General features: G+C 38.8%; 1 protein-coding gene and 2 pseudogenes across 1 annotated transcript in view; 2 read left to right on the top strand and 1 right to left on the bottom strand.

Moving 5' to 3' along the window:
- DNAH12 (dynein axonemal heavy chain 12) overlaps nucleotides 1-20,659 on the top strand; it is a 247,107-nt gene extending 226,448 nt beyond the window's left edge. The window contains exons 70-75 of the mRNA XM_021069807.1: nucleotides 771-874; nucleotides 2,605-2,809; nucleotides 15,747-15,884; nucleotides 17,043-17,134; nucleotides 18,893-18,960; nucleotides 20,175-20,659. Coding sequence (XP_020925466.1) covers nucleotides 771-874; nucleotides 2,605-2,809; nucleotides 15,747-15,884; nucleotides 17,043-17,134; nucleotides 18,893-18,960; nucleotides 20,175-20,365 — 798 coding nt within the window. The 3' untranslated portion in view covers nucleotides 20,366-20,659. The remainder of the gene's footprint in view (nucleotides 1-770; nucleotides 875-2,604; nucleotides 2,810-15,746; nucleotides 15,885-17,042; nucleotides 17,135-18,892; nucleotides 18,961-20,174) is intronic.
- Nucleotides 5,558-8,261, top strand: LOC110256253 (annotated as a pseudogene).
- On the bottom strand, nucleotides 10,056-10,635 carry LOC100512988 (annotated as a pseudogene).

Genomic DNA, 20,845 nt, shown 5'->3' with positions numbered 1-20,845 from the left:
CCTGGCAGAGGCATATGGGACTTAATTGAGGGAAAATGCTTGTGCTGAGCCAAAGGTGCCTTGAGTGACACCACCTTGTGTGACTTAGAAGAATTCTTTTGTACCACCAAATGACTGGGGACAGTCTGTACAGCTCAACTTTCTTAGTTTTAGTCTTCCCTAACAAGGAAGCTCTTTTGCCCCTATAAGAGTATAAATTCCAGTGTCTTGGGGTTTGATCATTGGCCCCAAAGTCTCTTTCATCACTTGACTCAAGAATCTCTGAAATGTCTCATCAAATCAGACACCCGTTGACCTTCTCTCTCCCTGTGCCCTGGAACCTTGCTACAAATAGCAAGGCTATTTGGAGCCAGCAGAAAATTTATTGGAAATAAATACAAAGGTTATGAAATGGTAAATCGGTTTTGTTAATGAAAAATAAGATTCAATTTTGTTTTCAGAAACATGTTATCTTCTACAAAGCACTATCTCCTGTAGTAAAGAGCATGGGCCTTGGTATTAGAGACCTATGAATTTAAACAGACCACTTTTGGACTCTGTATCCTTGGGTATTTACTTAAACTCTCTGTACTTGAATGTTCTCATCTGTAAAATGGAGGTAATAATAGCCACCTAAGAGTGTATGGTAAGAATTACATGAGATAATGTTTGGAAAACAGCATAATTCTTGGCACATAGTAATTGCCCAATGTTAGCTATTGTTGATATTATTGCTGAATGAAGCTATTCATTTTGAGAGTAATATGTGATGTTCAAATCTATTCTCTTAGCTACCAAATGATTTTGACATTGAATCAGCTCTACTCAAGTATCCCGTGAGATATGAAGAGAGCATGAATACTGTATTAGTACAAGAAATGGAAAGATTTAACAAGTAAGGAGCTCTTTACCAAGGGATTCAGAAGGCTACAACCAAAGTTGATGAAAAGATACACTGGTATTCAATTAAAAATTTAAGAAAAAAATGATCAAAACCTGGCATTTCATTAAAAGTTTTCTCCTTTTTTTTTTTTTTTTTTTTTGTTTTTTTGCCTTTTCTAGGGCCGCTCCCGTGGCATATGGAGGTTCCCAGGCTAGGTGTCTAATTGGAGCTGTAGCCACCGGCCCATGCCAGAGCCACAGCAACACACAATCTGAGCCGCGTCTGCAACCTACACCAGAGCTCATGGCAACACGGGATCCTTAACCCACTGAGCAAGGCCAGGGATTGAACCCGCAACCTCATGGTTCTTAGTCAGATTTGTTAACCACTGAACCACGACAGGAACTCCAGTTTTCTACTTTTTTAAAGTTGCTTAATCTTCTGCCCCAGAAGGGAGAGTGTCCTTTATAATGTAAAAATCATGATGAAAAAGAAATCTGCTTTTACTTGCTAAAAATATTCATTAATCATAATTTCTCACCCATCCATTGCTCTTCTCCTCAGGAACCAAATATGGATTGAGCCTTATCTAGGCCTATGTAGTTACATCTTTCATCCTTTTTCTGCCACTAACATATATATACCCCCCCTTCCTGAATCAAATCTGGATTGATTAGGTACTCTAAAATAACAAACAAATTATTTGCTTTGATTTTTAAATTGAATTTTTTGCAGTTCAATATTGGCCTAAAGAATGGAAAATTGTTTTAGTTATGAATTTTCTCATGTTTCCAAGTTTATCTCAGCTTCCAGATTTGCTGTCGTTTTAAAATAAAACATATTAAATCACTATAATGCCTTAATTAATTTGGTATTTCTTAAAAAAAGATCATGTATATTTATATATAATAACATACCGTTTTTCAGTTGCTTAGGCTTCTAGCCTAAAACCCTCATTTCAGATGTATTTATGGTGTTCTTAGCAGTCTGGGCCTAAGTGGGAAACAAAGTATTTGCAAGTATATAAATGAATACACACTTTATGTTTTAATACAGCATTTCTCAAGTTCCAGCCATTGCATATTACCTTTAAAACTTTTTTATATTTGCATTATCATTCATTATTTATTTATTATTTGCATTATCACCTATAACATTATTTACCTAATAGTTTTCGTTAAATCATTCTCTGTTTAAATTAGCCTTGTCTTAAGCAATCATACCCAAAAGGCCGTGATTTTGATATGCTAGTTATATTATTTTCTATATTTAAAATATATATATATAGTAATTAAAATGAATGGAGTTCCCGTCGTGGCTCAGTGATTAACGAATATGACTAGAAACCATGAGGTTGTGGGTTCGATCCCTGGCCTTGCTCAGTGGGTTAAGGATCCGATATTGCCGTGAGCTGTGGTATAGATTGCAGATGCAGCCGGGATCCCGAGCTGCTGTGGCTCTGGTGTAGGCCGGCGGCTACAGCTCCAATTAGACTACTAGCCTGGGAACCTCCATATGCCACAGGAGCAGCCCTAAAAATGGCAAAAAGAAAAAAAAATTAAAATGAATATTCATCCAAGTATCACCTAAATTTACCTTTCATTATCAAGTGGGAGGGGATCACATTTTGGGAAATACTCACAGAAAGCTATGAATGGTATCCTGATATTTCTTCTTCTGGAAAGACTGTATGTTTATTTTTGCTATCATATATATTGATGACACAATTTCTTTCCTTGCAGTTTAATTAAAACTATACGCAACACTCTACGAGACCTTGAAAAAGCTATTAAGGGCGTTGTCGTAATGGACTCTGCATTGGAGGCACTCTCTGGAAGTCTGCTTGTTGGAAAGGTTCCAGAAATGTGGGCCCAACGATCATACCCAAGTCTCAAACCCCTAGGAAGTTACATCACAGATTTTCTAGCCCGGTTGAACTTTTTACAGGTTAAAAATTATGTATAATATATATTATTTTTCTGGGTAACGGAAGAGATATCAGAAATTAGCTGTGGTCACTTGAATGTCTCTGAGTTGGATGAAATGGATTAGTAGTTTCAGGGTAATCTAACTAAAATTTTAGAATAATGAAAATTGCATGTTTCAAAGTGCTAAATAGAAATTTTTAATTTTATTTTACCCAAACCCATGTAGTAATGACATTTACATTTTTGAAGATTCTCTTTGTGGTATCTGAGACTACAACTTGGTCTCGTGATTTTAATATCGATGGTAAATCACAAAAAGAGCCTGAGGCCTAGATTTATCAATAATTGGTCATTATCTAAAAATCAGTGCTTATCTCTTACTTCATAAAACCAGGGAAAATAGGGGTGCTTTGAAATCTCCAAACTCCTCACCCCTCAAACACACACGTGACGGATACATAAGGCAGCACACTATTTTTCCTCCCCAGTTCCTTGGCTTGCTCCCATCCTATGGTTGATAGTTATGTGAGGGTAGTGTATGGGGAGAGCTCCAAAAAATACATTTGGAAAATTCACATAGGTATTTTACTTGTTTCACCATAGAAGCTAATGATAAAATAGCTATACTGTTGAAGATGTGCAGATGCTTTCTTATGCATCCCTTTTTAATTTTTGCCAATCTGTTAGGTCAATCATACCTTATTGTTTCAATTTGAGTTTCTTTGGTTAATAGTGAGTCTATGCCTCTTTTGGTATGTGTGCTTGCAGTTTGTATTTTCTCCCATGAATTGCCTATTCATCTCCTGGGCCAATTTTTCTTTGGACTGTTTTTGTTTGTTTTTTATATAAGTTTTAAAGGTTACTTTGCATCTACAGTTGTTACAAGGTATTGGCCATATTCCCTGTGTAGTACAATACATCCTTGAGCCTATCTCATACTCAATAGTTTGTACCTTTCATTCCCCATCCCTATATTGACCCCTACACTGCCCTCCTACACTGGTTACCACTACTTTGTTCTCTATATCTGTGAGTCTGCTTCTTTTTTGTTACATTTACTATTTTGTTGTATTTTTTAGATTCCACATATAAGTGATATCATACAGTATTTGCCTTTCTCTGTCTCACATATTTCACATAGCATAACACTCTCCAAGTCCATCCATGTTCCTTCAAATGGCAAAATTTTGTTCTTTTTTATGGCCAAGTAGTTTTCCATTGTGTGTATGTGTGTGTGTGACATGTACTTTATCCATTCATCTTTTTTTTTTTTCGGTCTTTTTGCCTTTTGTAGGGCCACTCCCACGGCACATGGAGGTTCCCAGGCTAGGGGTCCAATCGGAGCTGTAGCCGCCAGTCTATGCCAGAGCCACAGCAACGTGGGATCCGAGCCGCGTCTGCAACCTACACCACAGCTCAGGGCAATGCTGGATCGTTAACCCACTGAGCAAGGGCAGGGACTGAACCCGCAACTTCATGGTTCCTAGTTGGATTCGTTAACCACTGTGCCACGACAGGAACTCCTATTGGCTATTTTAAATAATGCTCCTATGAACATTGGGGTGCATGTCTTTTTGAATTAGTGTTTTTGCTGTTTTTTTGGTTATATACTCAAGGAGTGAAATTGCTAGGTCATATGTTCTTTTGTTTTGTTTTGTTTTGTTTTGTGTTTTTTGTTTTTTAATGGCTGCACCTGTAGCATATGGAAGTTCCTGAGCCAGGGATCAGATCTGAGCCACAGCCGTGACCTACAGCAACACTGGATTCTTTGACCCACTGTGCCAGGCCAGCAATCAGACCCTGTGCCACCCCAGCAACCCAAGCTGCTGTATTCAGATTCTTAACCCACCACCTCAGTGGGAGCTAAGTTCTAATTTTAATTCTTTGAGAAACCTCCACACTGTTTTCCACAGTGACTGCATCAATATACTTTCCCACCAACAGTGTATGAAGGTTTCCTTTTTTCCACATCCTCACCAACATGTGTTATTTGTGTTCATTGTGATGATAGCCATTCTGACGGGTGTGAGATACTATCTCATTTGAGGGTTTTTTGTTGTTTTTTTTTTTCTGCTTTTCTTTTTTTTTAGGGCCACACCCTCGGCATATGGGAAATCCTAGGCTAGGGGTCCAATTGAAGCTGCAGCTTCTGCCTACGCCACAGCCACAGCAACTCAGGATCCAAGCTATGTCTGCAACCTACCACAACTCATGGTAATGCTGGATCCTTAATCCACTGAGTGAGGCCAGGGATCGAACCCACAACCTCATGGTTCCTATTCAGATTCGTTTCCACTGTACCACGATGGAACTCCTCTCATTTGGGTTTTGATTTGCATTTCCATAATGATATTGAGCATCTTTTCATATGTCTATTGGCCATCTTTTTTAATTGGGTTCTTTGTTTTTTTGACACTGAATTGTATGAGCTATTTATATGTTGTATGTGTTGTATATCAATCCTTTATTGGTCATATAATTTGCAAATATTTTCTTCCATTCGGTAGGTTGTCTCTTTGTTTTGCAGATGGTTTCCTTTCTGTGCAAAAGCCTTTATTTGTTTATTTTTGCTTTCATTTCCTTTACTTTAGGAGATGGATCCAAAAAGATATTGCTATGACTTATGTCGGAATGTTCAGCCTATGTTTTCCTCTAGGAGTTTTATGGTTTCTGGTCTTTCATTTAGGTCTTTAATCCATTTTAAGTTTATTTTGTATATAGTCTTAGAGAATGTTCTGATTTCATTCTTTTACATGTAACTGTCCAGTTTTCCCAGCACCACTTATTGAAAAGACTGTCTTTTCTCCATATTATATTCTTGCCTCCTTCATTGTAAGTTAACTGACCATATGTGCATGGGTTATTTCTGAGCTCTCTGTCCTGTGTCATTGATCTATGTGTCTGTTTTATTTGCTGCCAGAACCATACTATTTTGATGACTATAGCTTTGTAATACACTCTGAAGTTAGGAAGTGTGATTCCTCTAGCTCTGTTCTTCTTTCTCAAGATTGTTTTGGCTCCCCAGGGTCTTTTGTGTTTCCATATAAATTTTAAAATTATTTGTCTTAGTTCTCTGATTCCATTGGTATTTTGATAGGGATTGCATTACATCTGTAGATTGCCTTGTGTAGTATGGTCCTTTTAATAATACTGATTCTTCTGATCCAAGAATACGGTATGTCTTTCCATTTGTTTATGTGTCACTTTCAATTTTTTCAGTACCTTATAGTTTTCAAAGTATAGGTCTTTGCCTCCTTGGGTAGGTTTATTCCTAGGTATCTTATTCTTTTTGATGTCATGGTAAGTGAGATTGGTTCCTTAGGTTTATTTTCCTCATACGGCATTGTTAACGTATAGAAATGCAACAGGGATATTTCAGGGTGGAGCAGGCAGAAGTAGGGTTGAAAAGCGGCTGCAGCACCAACTGGAGGAGGCAGGAGGTGGGTGGGCAAAGTGAGCAGGAGCTGGGTGGGCACCATGGCCAGAATCACCACCATCCAGGTGGTGAAGCACAAGATCCAGGTTCTGCAGCAGCAGCCAGTGATGCAGAGGAGACGGCTGAGCACCTCCAGCCGGAAGTGGAGGGAGAAAGGTGGGCCTGGTAACAGGCTGAGGCTGAGGTGGTCTCCTTGAACCATAGGCCAGCTGGCTGAAGAGGAGCTGGACTTTGCTCAAGAGCGCCTGGCCACTGCTCTGCAAAAGCTGGAAGAAGCAGAGAAAGCTGCTGACGAGAGTGAGAGAGGTATGAAGGTTATTGAAAACTGAGCCTTAAAAGATGAGGAAAAAATGGAAGTACAGGAAATCCAACTCAAAGAAGCTAAGTACATTGCAGAAGAGGCCAATAGGAAGTATAAAGAGGTGGCTTGTAAGTTGATGATTATTTCAGGAGATTTGGAATGCACACAGGAGCAAGCTGAGCTGGCAGAGTCCCATTGCTGAGAGATGAATGAGCAGGTCAGACTGATGGACCAGAACCTGAAGTGTCTGAGTGCTGCTGAAGAAAAGTACTCTCAAAAAGAAGACAAATATGAGGAAGAGATAGAGATCCTTACTGATAAACTCAAGGAGGCAGAGACCCGTGCTGAGTTTGCTAAGAGATCAGTAGCCAAGCTGGAAAAGACAATTGATGATTTGGAAGGTAAACTGAAATGCACCAAAGAGCAACACGTCTGTACACAAAGGATGCTGGACCGGACTCTTCTTGACCTAAATGAGATGCACAGCACCCCAGGCCCACCCTGCCGCCTCTCCTTCCTCTGACACCTGCTCCGCCTGAGGCCAGCCTGCCCGGAGCTGACCTTTAAACTGAGGGCTGATCTTTAATTGGAAGGCTGCTGTCTCCTTTTGCCACCTCTCCCACCCCCACCCCTTTGCCCTTTTCAGAAAACTGTCACTGCCTCTCCTGAGAGATTCCAGTTGGGCTAGAGGCTAAGCTCCTTTTTAACAACTTTTAAGGGAATGTGAACACAATGCAAAATGTCTTTAAAGCAGTCATGATGTGCGTATTTTGTAATTACCTTTTTTGCTATTGTTGATGTAGCAACCATTTGTAAAAAACATTCCAGATAACTCCACAGTTTTGAAGCAGCAGTTTAATCCCTTTCTCACTTTTTAAAGGTAACTTTTCAGCTTAATGCATATTGCCCTTTCCATAGAGGAAGGATAACAATGTGGCCTGCCTTACTGAGAGCCAAACAGCCCAGAGAAAGATTTCATTATGGGAAGCCTTGTTCCTCTGTAAAAAGTACTCGCCAAACCAGAAAGGTGATTCCAGGAGTTAGCCCCCAGAAAAAGTGCTGTTCAGGTTTTCAGCTTTACCACTTTAGGCAACTTTGATGTTTTTCATCAGAAGTGACCAAACAAATTAAGATGATGAGACCTCTCTCAGGCCAAATCCTCTACCCCATTCCCAGCTGCTCATAGAATAGATCATGTGCCCCTTATGCTGCAGTAACCACTTATTTGCTCTTCCGCCTCCTTAAAAGAGAGAAAATTATTTTTTGCCACTTATTTAACCCTGTGAAACTCATCTCATAACCCTTTTCTGGGTCTGAAGCTGCTGTCTCTGAAAGTGCCATTTCACTGTGCTTTGTGTCAGTTAGTACTAGAGAAATCTTGAATAGCTGATGTACAAAACTTTTTAAATTTTACATTACTTTGAAATTTTGCTTCTTTGGGGTTGGAGCACACTAGTCACCCCATCTGGCTGTGAGTTCTCTACAGTCTAGACTGGCAGTGTGCTGATCATTTAAAGTTTCTTATACAATTCACACACATACCCCCTTTTGGTGAGGTTTCAGTGAGGTCTGTTAGGTGTGCATCATGTAGCCTAATTGGCTTAAAATATACTCTTCTTTGTGGTCTCTTTGGAGGCTGATTGGGAGAAAGAAAAACCAATAATGTAGCTGTTTTGATACTGAAAATTGATGTGTCTTTTTGAAATAAGGAAGCAGTCCCTCAAAAAAAAAAAGAAAGAAAAGAAAGAAATGCAGCAGATTTTTGTATACTAATTTTGTATCCTGCAACTTTACTGAGTTCATTGATGAGCTTTTGATGGTGTCCTTAGGATTTTCTATGTGTAGTATCATGTCATCTACAAGTAGTGATTGTTTTACTTCCTTCTTTCCAATTGGGATTTCTTTTATTTCTTTTTCTTATTTGATTGCTGTGACTAAGACTTCCAAGACTATGTTGAATAAAAGTGGAGAGAGTGAGGAGTACCGTTGTGGTTCAGTGGGTTATGAGTCTGACTAGTATCCATGATGATGCAGGTTTGATCCCTGGACTTACTCGGTGGGTTAAGGATCCTGCATTGCCACGAACTAAGGTGTAGATCACAGATGTGGCTCACAGCCCACATTGCTGTGGCTGTGGCAGTGGCATAGGCTGGCAGATTCAGCTCCTATTCAACCCTAGCCTGGGAACTTCTATAAGCTGCAGGTGCAGCCCTAAAAAAGAAAAAAAAAAAGTGGTGAGGGTAAGCGTCCTTATCATGTTCCTAATCTTAGAGGAAATGCTTTCAGTTTTTCACCACTGATTATGATGCTATCTCTGGCTTTGTCACATGTAGCCTTTATTATGTTGATGTATGTTCCCTCTACGCTCACTTTCTGGAGAGTTTTTATCATAAGTGGATACTGAATTTTATTAAAAGCCTTTTCTGTATCTATTGAGATGGTCACATGGTTTTTATTCTTCAGTTTGTTAATGTGGTGTATCACATTGATTGATTTGTGAATATTGAAAAATCCTTGCAACCTGGGATAAATCCCAGTTGATCATGGTATATCATCCCTTAATGTATTATTGGAGTCAGTTTGCTAGTTGAGGATTTTTACATCTATGTTTATCATTGATATTGGCCTGTAATTTTCTCTTTTTGTGGTTTCTTTGGTATCAGGGTGATACTGGTCTCATAGAATGAGTTTGGAAGTGTTCTTTCCTCTGTGGTTTTTTTGGAATAGTTTCATAAGGATGCTAACTCTCCTCTAAGTGTTTGGCACAATTCCCGCATAAAACCGTCTTGGACTTTTGTTTGTTGTGAGTTTTTATTTATTTTTATTTATTTTTTAGAATAACAAAAAATATTTTACTCAAACATAAGATTTATATGTTTCCAAACAACCCATACAAAATGGTCACACGCTTTTTCTTGAAGGGAAGACTCTATACTTGACAGCAAAATCACAATTAATGAGCAAAATCAATGAGCAAAATTAATAAATGAGGGCTGTGATGTTTGTTTAATGTTCTCATTTTGGTTGAGACAATCAAGCTTGTCCATCTACAGTGTCTAAATAAAATTCGACTTGGCTAGAGAGCATATTTTAAAGAACTGTTTAGCTGCTTTTAGCCAATGCAATTAGGTTACCATAAAAAGGGCGAAAGGAACCCATAAAATTAAAAAAACTACCTCCCCCCCCAAAAAAAATAAAGAAAAATGCCCACACCCCTGCAGCTAACACTGACAACTGCCTTCCTTCACGGTGCTTTATACTTAAACCATGATAGGAGAAAGTAATAAAAGCAGAGAGGGACCACTGCTTTTAAACATTTAATAACAATCCAGATGCTACTTCTAGCTTCTGCTCATACTTTGCAGGACAAGACATGGATTTGCTAATGTGCATTTAATCACCAAAGGACTGAAGCTGTCTGGGCTTTTATTCTGTAATGTTTCTAAGACTGTCCATTAAATGCAAACAAAAAAGGAAGAAGTCTTGGCAGAACAGGAGAAGTAATGAACACTTGAATGATCAATCGAGTTAAATATTATTTATTGCATGTAGTCTAGTCTACGCTCTAGCTGTTTCTTTGGCTTGGGCTTTCTTGGCCTTCTGCTGCTGTGCTACCTCATTTGCTAATGGATCATCTGGATTGGGAGCATTTAACAAAGTCTAGGTTGATAGCAGAACTGTGAAGATCTGCATTGCTGGGGACCACTTATCTTCCAAAATATCTAAACATATTCTTTCCAACTTGTCTACATCAGGATGATAAATTTTGGTCATGAAATGTACTTCAGGGGCTGCCACTGGATATTCTTCTGGAAGGAATAGTTCAAGTTTAAAAGTCCCTCCCTCAAAGGGGGAGTCCTGGAGGGCAGCTATGACCAAATGAAAGTAAAGGGCGTTGCTCTCATCTGGTTATTCTTTAATGTCAGGAACTGTAAAGGGCGTGGCTCTCATCTGGTTCTTCTTTAATGCCGGGAACTGGGTCTGCCAGCAAATGCTAGGTTTTCTTGATAATCCTGCAGGGCAACCCGGTCATCTTGTCAAATCCCAAGTACAGCCTCTGGTCTCATCTCCTATTGTAAGTTTTTAAATTGCTGATTCAATTTCATTACTGGTAATTGGCCTATTCATACTTTGTATTTCTTTCTGATTCAGTCTTGGGATATTGTACCTTTCTAAGATATTATCCATTTTTTTTCTAGGTTGTCCACTTTATTGGCATATAGTTGTTCATAGTAATCTCTTATGATCCTTTGTATCTCTGTGGTATCATTTGTAGCTTCTCCTTTTTCATTTCCGATTCTGTTGATTTGGGCCCTCTCCCTTTTTTTCTTGATGAATCTGGCTAAAGGTTCATCAACTTTGTTGATCTTTTCAAAGAACCAACTTTTAGTTTCATTGATCTTTTTTGTTGGTTTATTTTCTCTGTTTAATTTATTTCTGCTCTGTTCTTTATGATTTCTTTCCTTCTACTAACTTTGGGTTTTGTTTGTTCTTCTTTCTCTAATTGCTATAGATATAAGGTTAGGTTATTTATTTGAAATTTTTCTTGTTTCATGAGGTAAATCCTGTTGCTCTTAAAACTTCTTTTACTACTCACAGTAGGTTTTAGATTGTTGTGTTTTCATTTTCATTTGTCTCTATGTATTTTAAATTTTCTATTTGATTTGAATTGCCTATCCATCTCCTAGGCCAATTTTTCTTCATACAATTTTTTTTTTTTTTTTTTTTTTTTTTTTGCTGCACCTGAGGCATGCAGAAGTTCCCAGATCTCAGGGATCAAAGCCATGCTACAGCAGCAACCCAAGCCACTGCAGTGATAATGCCAGATCCCCAACCCATTGCTCCACAAGAGAACTCCATCTTTGGAAAATTTTTTTGTGGCCACACCTGTGGCATATGGCAGTTCCCAGGCTAGGGGTCAAATCAGAGCTGCAGCTGCAAGCCTACACCACAGCCACAGCAACACAAGATCTGAGCCTGTCTGTGACTTATACCACAGCTCACAGCAACACCAGATCCTTAACCCGCTAAGCAGGGCCAGGGATCAAACCCACATCCTCATGGATACTAGTCAGGTTTGTTTCCACTGAGCCACAAAAGTTCCCAGGCTAGGGGTTGAATCAGAGCCATAGCTGCTGACCTACACCACAGCCACAGCAATGTGGGGTTTGAGTCATGTCTGCAACCTACGCCACAGCTCACAGCAACGCCAGATCCTTAACCCACTGAGCTAGGCCAGGAATCAAACCCACATCCTCATGGATACTAGCAGATTCGTTTCTGCTGCACCACAAGAGGAACTCCCTCCTGGACTATTTTTTAAAAATTAATTTATAGGAGCTTTTTATGTAAATTATACACTTAGCAAAAGAAACAGTATATAAAAGGAGTTTTACGTGTTTAGACTCAAGAACAGTTGCCATTTACTAGACTCAGTTTCCTCATCCATAAAACAGACATTTTAATCTTGAAAAATAATAATCCATGATTTGTCAAAGATGAATTTTTTGGTAAAATCAGAAATTGTTTTTTTTTCAGAATGCTTTTTCAACACTTACTGCTAATAATGATTTTTTTTCTTTTCTAGCTTATTATTGCATTGAATTATATAACTAGATTTCCAAGTGTAAAACCATCCTTATATTCCTAGAAAATCCATCTTGGTCAATGATTCCTTATTCTTTTAATTTTTAATTTATTCCCTTTTGATACTTTTATGGCTTATTATATGCATTACCTAATCGCCTGGTACAAAACTTTGTCAATTGTAGCCCCATTAATAGTAAATGTGAGTGCCTCTTTCTCAATAATTTGTATCCTTTTTTAATCTTTGCTGATTTATAGGTGAGAGTATGTGCACCTGGGTGATTCTATGACATTAATTTGACTCATTCCTGATATTGTACCAACCTCTTTCTATCCCTTATCAAAACATCTGACATATATTTAATTCCCTCCTCCCCTTGCCCCAGTCTTGCTTTTTTTTTTTTAATTTCCCAAACTTTTCTGAAACTTTAATTGGAACTGCTTATATTTCCTGTATACTGTGTAGTTCCTGAAGGGCCTTGAAGAGTCTTTAGCTTGGTCTCCTAGAGGGGTCCTGGCATGGTGCCAGCTGGAATAATATCCAGGACAAATTCTTTTTATCATCACTGTTAATATAAAGTTCACATCAAACTCTGTACTTTCTGAAATTTGGATTTCCCCTTGGAATCATTCTATGGGTAAGGAAGGTCATACTCATTTTGGGGTATGTTTATCATCCTTCACCACAAATCTTCTGAATGGATATTACCCATTATCTTCTTACCCTTACAGAAGCTGTGCATTTCTCCCACCATTTTTCTCCTGGGCTTTTTTTTTTTTTTTTTTTTTCCTTTCTTCCTTTCTTTAGGGCTGCACCTGTGGAATATGGAAGTTCCTAGGCTAGGGGCTGAATTGGAGCTGCAGCAGCTGGCCTACACCACAGCCACAGCAACATGGGATCTGAGTCACAAATGCAACCTACACCACAGCTCACAGCAGTGCTGGATACTTAACCCACTGAGTGAGGCCAGGGATCAAACCCGAAGCCTTGTGGATACTAGTGGGGTTTGTTTCTGCTTAGCCACAATAGGAACTCCCTCTTTCCTGGTCTCTTGATTTCACCTCCTAATGGTTTTTAAAGTCAACAAATTAAACAAATGAGTCATCTAGAGTTTTTTCTCCTTTTCTCGTTTCTCTCTCACCATTAAACCTACTTATTGTCCCTGCCTCCTTCCTGTGCCTTTTTTCCTCCAAAGCTCCTTACACAGAGTCTGGAATTTCAAATTAAATCCGGGATCTGACACTTAGTGTCTGTATAACGGCAAGCAAGGCACTCATCCTTCTACACCCCAGTTTCCTCATCTGTAAAATGGGAGGAATAATACCTTACCTACTGTGTTATTTTGTGAATTAAATGAGGTGATGCATGTAAATCACTTAGTGCCTGGTGTGCACTAAGCACTCAGTAAATGGTAGCTGATTCAGAGATTGTGACAGACACTCATGACATTCTTGGATAAATGAAGCCCTACGTTAGCAAGGGAATGTTCTGTACACTTGCCTTCTTGGTTCTTACAGCTTTCTTGTGCAAGGTGCTAATTCTGTCTGTCTTGTGCCCTTGTCAGCCTCCATCTCTTTCTCTACCTCGTCGTGATGGGATAACTCGTTGCAACATCCCCAGGAGTGGTTTGTTCTCTTCCTTCCAGAAAGCAAAGCCAGCTTCTTTCATTTTTTTTTTGTTTGTTTTTTGTTTTGTTTTGTTTTGTTTTTGTCTTTTTGCCATTTCTTAGGCCGCTCTCGCGGCATATGGAGGTTCCCAGGCTAGGGGTCCAATTGGAGCTGTAGCCACCGGCCTACGCCAGAGCCACAGCAACTCAGGATCCGAGCCATGTCTGCGACCTACACCACAGCTCATGGCAACGCCAGATTGTTAACCCACTGAGAAAGGGCAGGGACCGAACCCGCAACCTCATGGTTCCTAGTCGGATTCGTTAACCACTGCACCACAAGGGGAACTCCAGCTTCTTTCTATAATGTGCTGCTCGCTCAAAGTTCATTACATTGACTCATCTGTTCGTTCAAATATGAATTGAGACCCACCTTGTCTAAAGTACATTTATTGTTGGACAAGATTGCCAAGTTGCCTTCAAGTTGCCATTAGCCTTTAAGAAGATCACCCATGTATCTAAGAAAAAACAAATTCAGTATAAGGGATGTGTCATAAAAGACTGACATGTAAAATACTCTGGGAATTCAAAGAAGGGAGAGAGTTCTTTTAACTTGGGAAAGCAGAGTTTTTTTGATGAGGTAGCATTTGAACTGGTCAAAAGGATTAATGGTTTTGGACACTGCAAATAAAGGAAGAGGACTCAGAGACAGCTGTGGGTTGAAAGGCATTATGACATTTAGAACTGATTCTGTTTAAAAAATTTGACATACTCAAAAAGTAAAGTTCATTCCCTCATGTAACTGAAACATCCAGGGAGTAAAGTGGCTCCAGGTAGCATCTGATCTGGAGTGCAAGTGTGGCTACCTGATTGTGGCTTCTTGTACTTTATCTCTTGGCTCCAGACTCTGTGGGTTAATTCCAATCTCAGGTTCTTGCCTGATGGTAGCAGGACAGCAACAGCACCTCTGGCCTCAGATCCACACAACTTCAAAGAATTTAGAGTGAGTCTTTTCTCCAAAAGCCCACTAAGAGTCTCTACTTGGATTGGGTCATGTCCATTCCTGAATCAGTCACTATGACTGGAGGTATGATCACCTAGGTATATATCATATGCCCACCCCAGATAGTAGAGTTCCACTGCCGGAAGTATTTAGATTGAAAGGGTTCATTCTCCAGAGGAAATTAAGAGTAGTACCACTTTAAGATAAGCAGAAAAAACAACAGATGTTCACTCACTGCTGAAAAGAGACCAGCAAATAGTACATTCTGATTAAAATGTAAGCTGCTTAAAGGGGAATTAAAAGGGATAGCTCTAGAAATACAATGTGGGGCCAGATTGTGAAGTACTTTGAATAGGAGACTAAGATATTTTAGACTTTAATTTGGTGGGGTACACTGTAAACCAACTATAATGGAAAAAATAAAAATCATTTAAAAAAATAATTTGGTGTAGAATACTGAAGAAATATTCAAGATGCTAATTCTAATCCAAACCCTGCATGGTGAGGTATACTCTGGCCGCATTGTTATAGATATACTGATCAGAGAGGGAGAAGAAACAAGAGGTACACATGATATAGAAAGACTATGAATATCTAAACTGGAATTGGTAATGGGCATGGAGAAGAGGAATGTAAGAGGATGAAAGAACTGGAACCAACACATAGTTGGCTATAGTTAGATAATGCATAAAGTGTCAAAAGATGTTTGCTTTTGAGTGGGATTAAACTAAATAATAAATCAACAAATAATTTACATTTGCCTTTTTGCAAAAATTGGAATCATTAAAATTTTGTTTTACTCAGGTTAATGTTAAAATTAGTTTGAATTTTCCAAGAAGAGTAACTAGAAGGGATAAAAGGTAGGAGAGCCAAGATAGGCTGTGTGTTTGGTGTCAGGAAAGAGAGTCTTGTGACAGAAGGTGTGGGCAATATACACAAAAGCCAGAATCAGGAATTGTATGTCAGGGTGATTGTTGTATAAGTTGAAAAACGAACATAATGAATTTTGTTTTTCCTTTATAGGACTGGTATAATTCAGGAAAACCTTGTGTGTTTTGGCTCTCAGGTTTCTTTTTCACCCAAGCCTTTTTAACTGGAGCTATGCAGAATTATGCCAGAAAATATACCATCCCTATTGATGTACTAGGATATGAATTTGAGGTACAGTAACTCCTTAAACTCCATAGTTTATCATTACATCAAAAGCATGTATTTAAGCAAGGAGCATATGGAGAATTCATATTTAATAGCCCATTGCAAACAGTTCAACTTCTTTCCATTCTTTGTGTTTCATGAAGAAAGTATACAGGAGTTCCCGTGGTGGCGCAGTGGTTAACGAATCCGACTAGGAACCATGAGGTTGCGGGTTGGGTCCCTGCCCTTGCTCAGTGGGTTAACGATCCGGCGTTGCGGTGAGCTATGGTGTAGGTTGCAGACACGGCTCGGATCCCGCGTTGCTGTGGCTCTGGCGTAGGCTGGCGGCTACAGCTCCGATTGGACCCCTAGCCTGGGAACCTCCATATGCCGCGGGAGCGGCCCAAGAAATAGCAAAAAAAAAAAAAAAAAAAAAGAAAGTATACATTTGTCTTACTGTCTCTATGAGAGTACTTTCAAGTCTTCTTTTTTGGGAAGTGAGACTGTGCCCACAGCATGTGGAAGTTCCCAGGCCAGGGATCAAATCCGCATCACAGCAGCGACACTCAAGCCTTTGCAGTGACAAGGCTGGATCCTTAACTTACTGCGCCACTAGAGAAATCTAAGAGAATTTTTTATATATCGGTATTCAACTCAAATAATCTAATGCTGCTTTTCTGTTTTAGCAAAAAAAAAATATATTTTTGGGGGGGTTTGGTCTTTTTGCCTTTTCTAGGGCCATTCCTGTAGCATGTGGAGGTTCCCAGGCTAGGGGTCTAATTAGAGCTATAGCTGCTGGCCTATGCTAGAGCTATAGCAACGTGGGATCCGAGCCATGTCTGCGACCTACACCACAGCTCACGGCAACATCGGATCCTTAACCCACTGAGTGAGGCCAGGGATCGAACCCACAACCTCATGGTTCCTAGTCGGATTCGTTAATCACTGAGCCACAATGGGAACTCCTGTTTTAGCAAAAATTAATATGAGGTACAGTAAAGCCAGATAAAATTTCAAAAAGTACTAAATTATACTTTTTCACATTTACATTTTACTGAAAAAGCTTAGTTTAAGAAGCTGTTATATAGAGGAGTTTCCCTGAATCTGAAGATTTAGCCAATCTTTTCTTTATGAGACAAGTTGTCTAGGGAGGAAATCATTACTAGTGCATGCTTCTACCTTCAGGTTATTCCTTCTGATACATCTGAGAAAGCACCAGAAGATGGCGTTTATATCCACGGATTATATCTTGATGGAGCACGCTGGGACAGAATAAGGTCAGTAGTTTCAGCTGCAAAGACCACTTCAGTTGTAGCAAAGTCATAGGTGAAATAAGCTGTCTTCTGCCTTTCTTCCCCTCACCCATCCTCCAACCAAGAGGCTACTTCTAGAGAATAAGACAAGTAATAAATGTTATCAGAATTCTTGCGATAAATTATTACTCAGGCTGGGCCAATCAGTGAGTAATTTTAGGTTCAGAACAATGTTTTTTGTCTTTTTTGGGGGGTAGGGGTACACTTGCAGAATATGGAAGTTCCCGGGCTAGGGGTTGAATCCAAGCTACAGCTGCCAGCCTATGCCACAGCCACAGCAATGTGGGACCCAAGCCACGTCTGTGATATACTCACAGCTCACTGCAATGCCAGATCCTCAACCCACTGAGTGAGGCCAGGAATCAAACCCTCATCCTCCTGGATTCTAGTCGGGTTTATTACTGCCGAGCCATGATGGGAACTCCCTGTACAATTTTTAGTTAATATTTCAGTGGTCTTACTAGTAGAAAAGTCCTTTTTGTGTTTTGTAACAGTTACCTCCCATTTTCTGATATGTAGCAGCGCCTCAATTTTAAACAGTTTATGTTTATAGTAAAGTTCTTACTTCTACTGAGGAGTGGCAAACTTTTTCTTGTATTTTGATAACATAGTAGAGAAATATTTAAAATAAATACTGAATCTCCAGCCTAGAAAATAAGCAATGCTATTCCTGTTTAAGATATATAAAGGTAAGAGAAAAAGGGAAAGATTATTTTCCTTAGAGCCCTGCTCTTTAACAATCTGTTACTAAGCATTAATTTCTATTTCCAGAGTCAGGGTTAGACTTTGCTCTCAAGGGAGGGCTAAAGGCCAAGGCAGGGAAAATGGCTTAAGAAGGAGCAAGAAGATGATTCAGAGACAAGAATATAAGGAGACTTAGCGGCACATAGTTCACTTGATTATTTCTGTCTTCATTTTTATCATTCTACTGACATTTCCCTTAACTTACTTTTCTTATGTGTATTCATCTTTTCATTCCTTTTCCCCTTCTTCTCACAAGCAAACAAGCAAACAATGTAGCAAAGGGAAAATAAACGACATTTATTTTAGATAGATCTATGTCTGAAACCTGACACTGGCACTTAAGAGCTGTGTTACTGTGAGAACAGCATGCAACCTCTTAAAGCCTACATTCTTCATCTGTGAAATAGGAATAAGAATGGGGACAAGACTAGGAAATTCCCATCATGGCTCAATGGAAACAAATCCAACTAGTATCCATGAGGATGCAGGTTCTATCCCTGGCCTCGCTCAGTGCGTCAAGGATCTGGTATTGCTGTGAACTGTGGTATAGGTCACAGATGCAGCTCAGATCCCGTGTTGCCGTGGCTGTCGTATAGGCTGGAAGCTGTAGCTCTGCTTCAGCCCCTAGCCTGGGAATGTCCAAATGTTCATTTTTTTTTTATGGCCCTAAAAAGCAAAAAAAAAAAAAAAAAAAAAAATGGGAACAAGATCATTATGAAGGTCAAATGTAACAGCATAGTGTCTGCCTCATGGATAGTACTTTAAAAATGGCAGGAATTGGAGTTCCTTTCCATAATTTTTTTCTGTGTCTCTCAGTTCTTCCTTGCCTCTTCCGTGATTTTGTTTTGTTTTTACTTTTTTTTTTCCCCCTGCGTGGCTCTTTTCCTCTTTATATTAAAAACCAATATCTAAGTATCAATTTCTATGATGCAAATTTCATTTTATTTCTAATAAATATTTGTCAATTTCTCTTCACAGCGGATTGCTTGCCGAACAACACCCCAAACTTCTCTTTGACCTGATGCCAATCATATGGATAAAACCAAGTACATACATTTCTAACATAATTTTGTAGAGTTTTAGGGAGGATAATGATAGATATTTTTAACTGCTTCCCCAGATAAGTCTGCTCAAATCTATTAGGATTTTTGTTCAATTATAGTAAATAGTGACAATGTTTACACTGGAAATGTACTGTTCCTCCTTTCTGTGTTGCATTTATATTATTTTAAGAATATCATTTTGCCTTTTTGCCCTTATCCCATAGGACATAACATTTTATTTGCTCCTCCCCCACACTTCTACTTTTTCAGAGTCTAGAGTTTCCCATCAATATTTTGATTCTGAAGTGCCTTTGTACACCTCTCAGAGACACAAATAGGCTTGACACAGTCTCTGGCTAGTGACTAGAGTTTTCTGGCTATAAGAAACTCCTAGGCCTACGAGCCAGCCATGAACCCCAAGGTAGAGATGTTGCAAGCCACTTGGTGTGGAAGCAATTTTGTCCCCCTTGGAAAACCTACTTACATCTTCCCTCCTCCTGCAATCATCATTTTCCTACCAAATCTGGAAAATTGATGTTAATTCTTTAGTTTTTTTTCTTCTCCATTTTTGTGTTCTCAAATAACTATAAATGAAAACACTTAAAAGTCATCCAATCACCACTTAACCCATTAAATATTTTTATTTTTAAAGCAATTCATTTATAACTATGATAAATGTGGCCTCACTTTAGAAAGATTTCTAGTATCTCACATCTGGCTTTTTAAGGATTGTGTATAGATTCTTTCTGTGAGTAGGTAAGAGTTGGTGTATTTTTCTTAGTAATAACCTGCTGAAAACAGTAACTTCATCTTCTAATTTATGAGTTTCTTGTATTAGAGCTCTAAGCAGCTGTATTAATCTTTTTGTGTCTCCCCATAACCTAGGCTATATTTTATTCCTTATTCCCTGCCTTCTCTTTCTCTCCCAGGTCCTCTTGAGTGTTTTCATACCTGCTTAGCAATCAGGTCTTTAAAATCAATTCCTTTTCTCTAGAATCATGCACCTTATGAAATCATTTGTCTTATTTCACAACCATAATTATATGCCAACTGTAAAAACTAAAAACAACAACTTTAAAATGTTCAAATATCATAATCGTGATCTAGATTTAGTAATTTACTTTATTACAAGGTAAATAGTTGTTCTTTTAGTACCAGTGGCTGTTTTTCCTTTACCAAATGATCTCTCTCTCTCTCTTTTTTTTTTTTTTTCCAAGCTAAAAAGGCTCAGATTGTGAAGTCAAATGCTTATGTCTGTCCCCTTTACAAGACAAGTGAACGTAAAGGAACTCTTTCGACCACAGGACATTCTACTAACTTTGTCATTGCAATGTTGTTAAAAACAGACCAACCTACTCAACACTGGATCAAACGTGGGGTTGCTTTGCTTTGTCAATTGGATGACTAAAATGGACGAATTAAGAAAATATCTGAAGGAAATTTTTTTTAAATCTTCACTTATTGAAAAAATATATATTATAAAACCCAAGTATCTTGATGTCTTTTTTTTTTTTTGGCTGTATCTGTGGCGTGCAGAAGTTCCCCAGGCCAGGGACTGAACCCACACTGAACCTGTGCCACAGCAGAGACCCAAGCCACATCAGTGACAATCCACTGTGCCACAAGAGATCTTGGTGTGATTCTTTTAAATGGTCTTTCCATTGCTCTCCATGATGAGAAAATAAATAAATAAATTAATTAATGTTTATTTGAAGCATATGGAAAACTTTTGAAACTTCTACTTAGTTCCTTTTTTAGTTTGATATATATACGAAAAACAGATTGGATGAATTTAACTAATAGCAGAAAGTATCTCTTTCACAAGTGTTAAGTCGGTTCTCAGCTTCAGTAATAATTTATTTTGCATTTACCTACTTGAAGTGATTAT

Source organism: Sus scrofa, chromosome 13 (assembly GCF_000003025.6).
Source record: "Sus scrofa isolate TJ Tabasco breed Duroc chromosome 13, Sscrofa11.1, whole genome shotgun sequence".
NCBI lineage: Eukaryota > Metazoa > Chordata > Mammalia > Artiodactyla > Suidae > Sus > Sus scrofa.
This window is presented reverse-complemented; position numbering and strand designations above follow the sequence as displayed.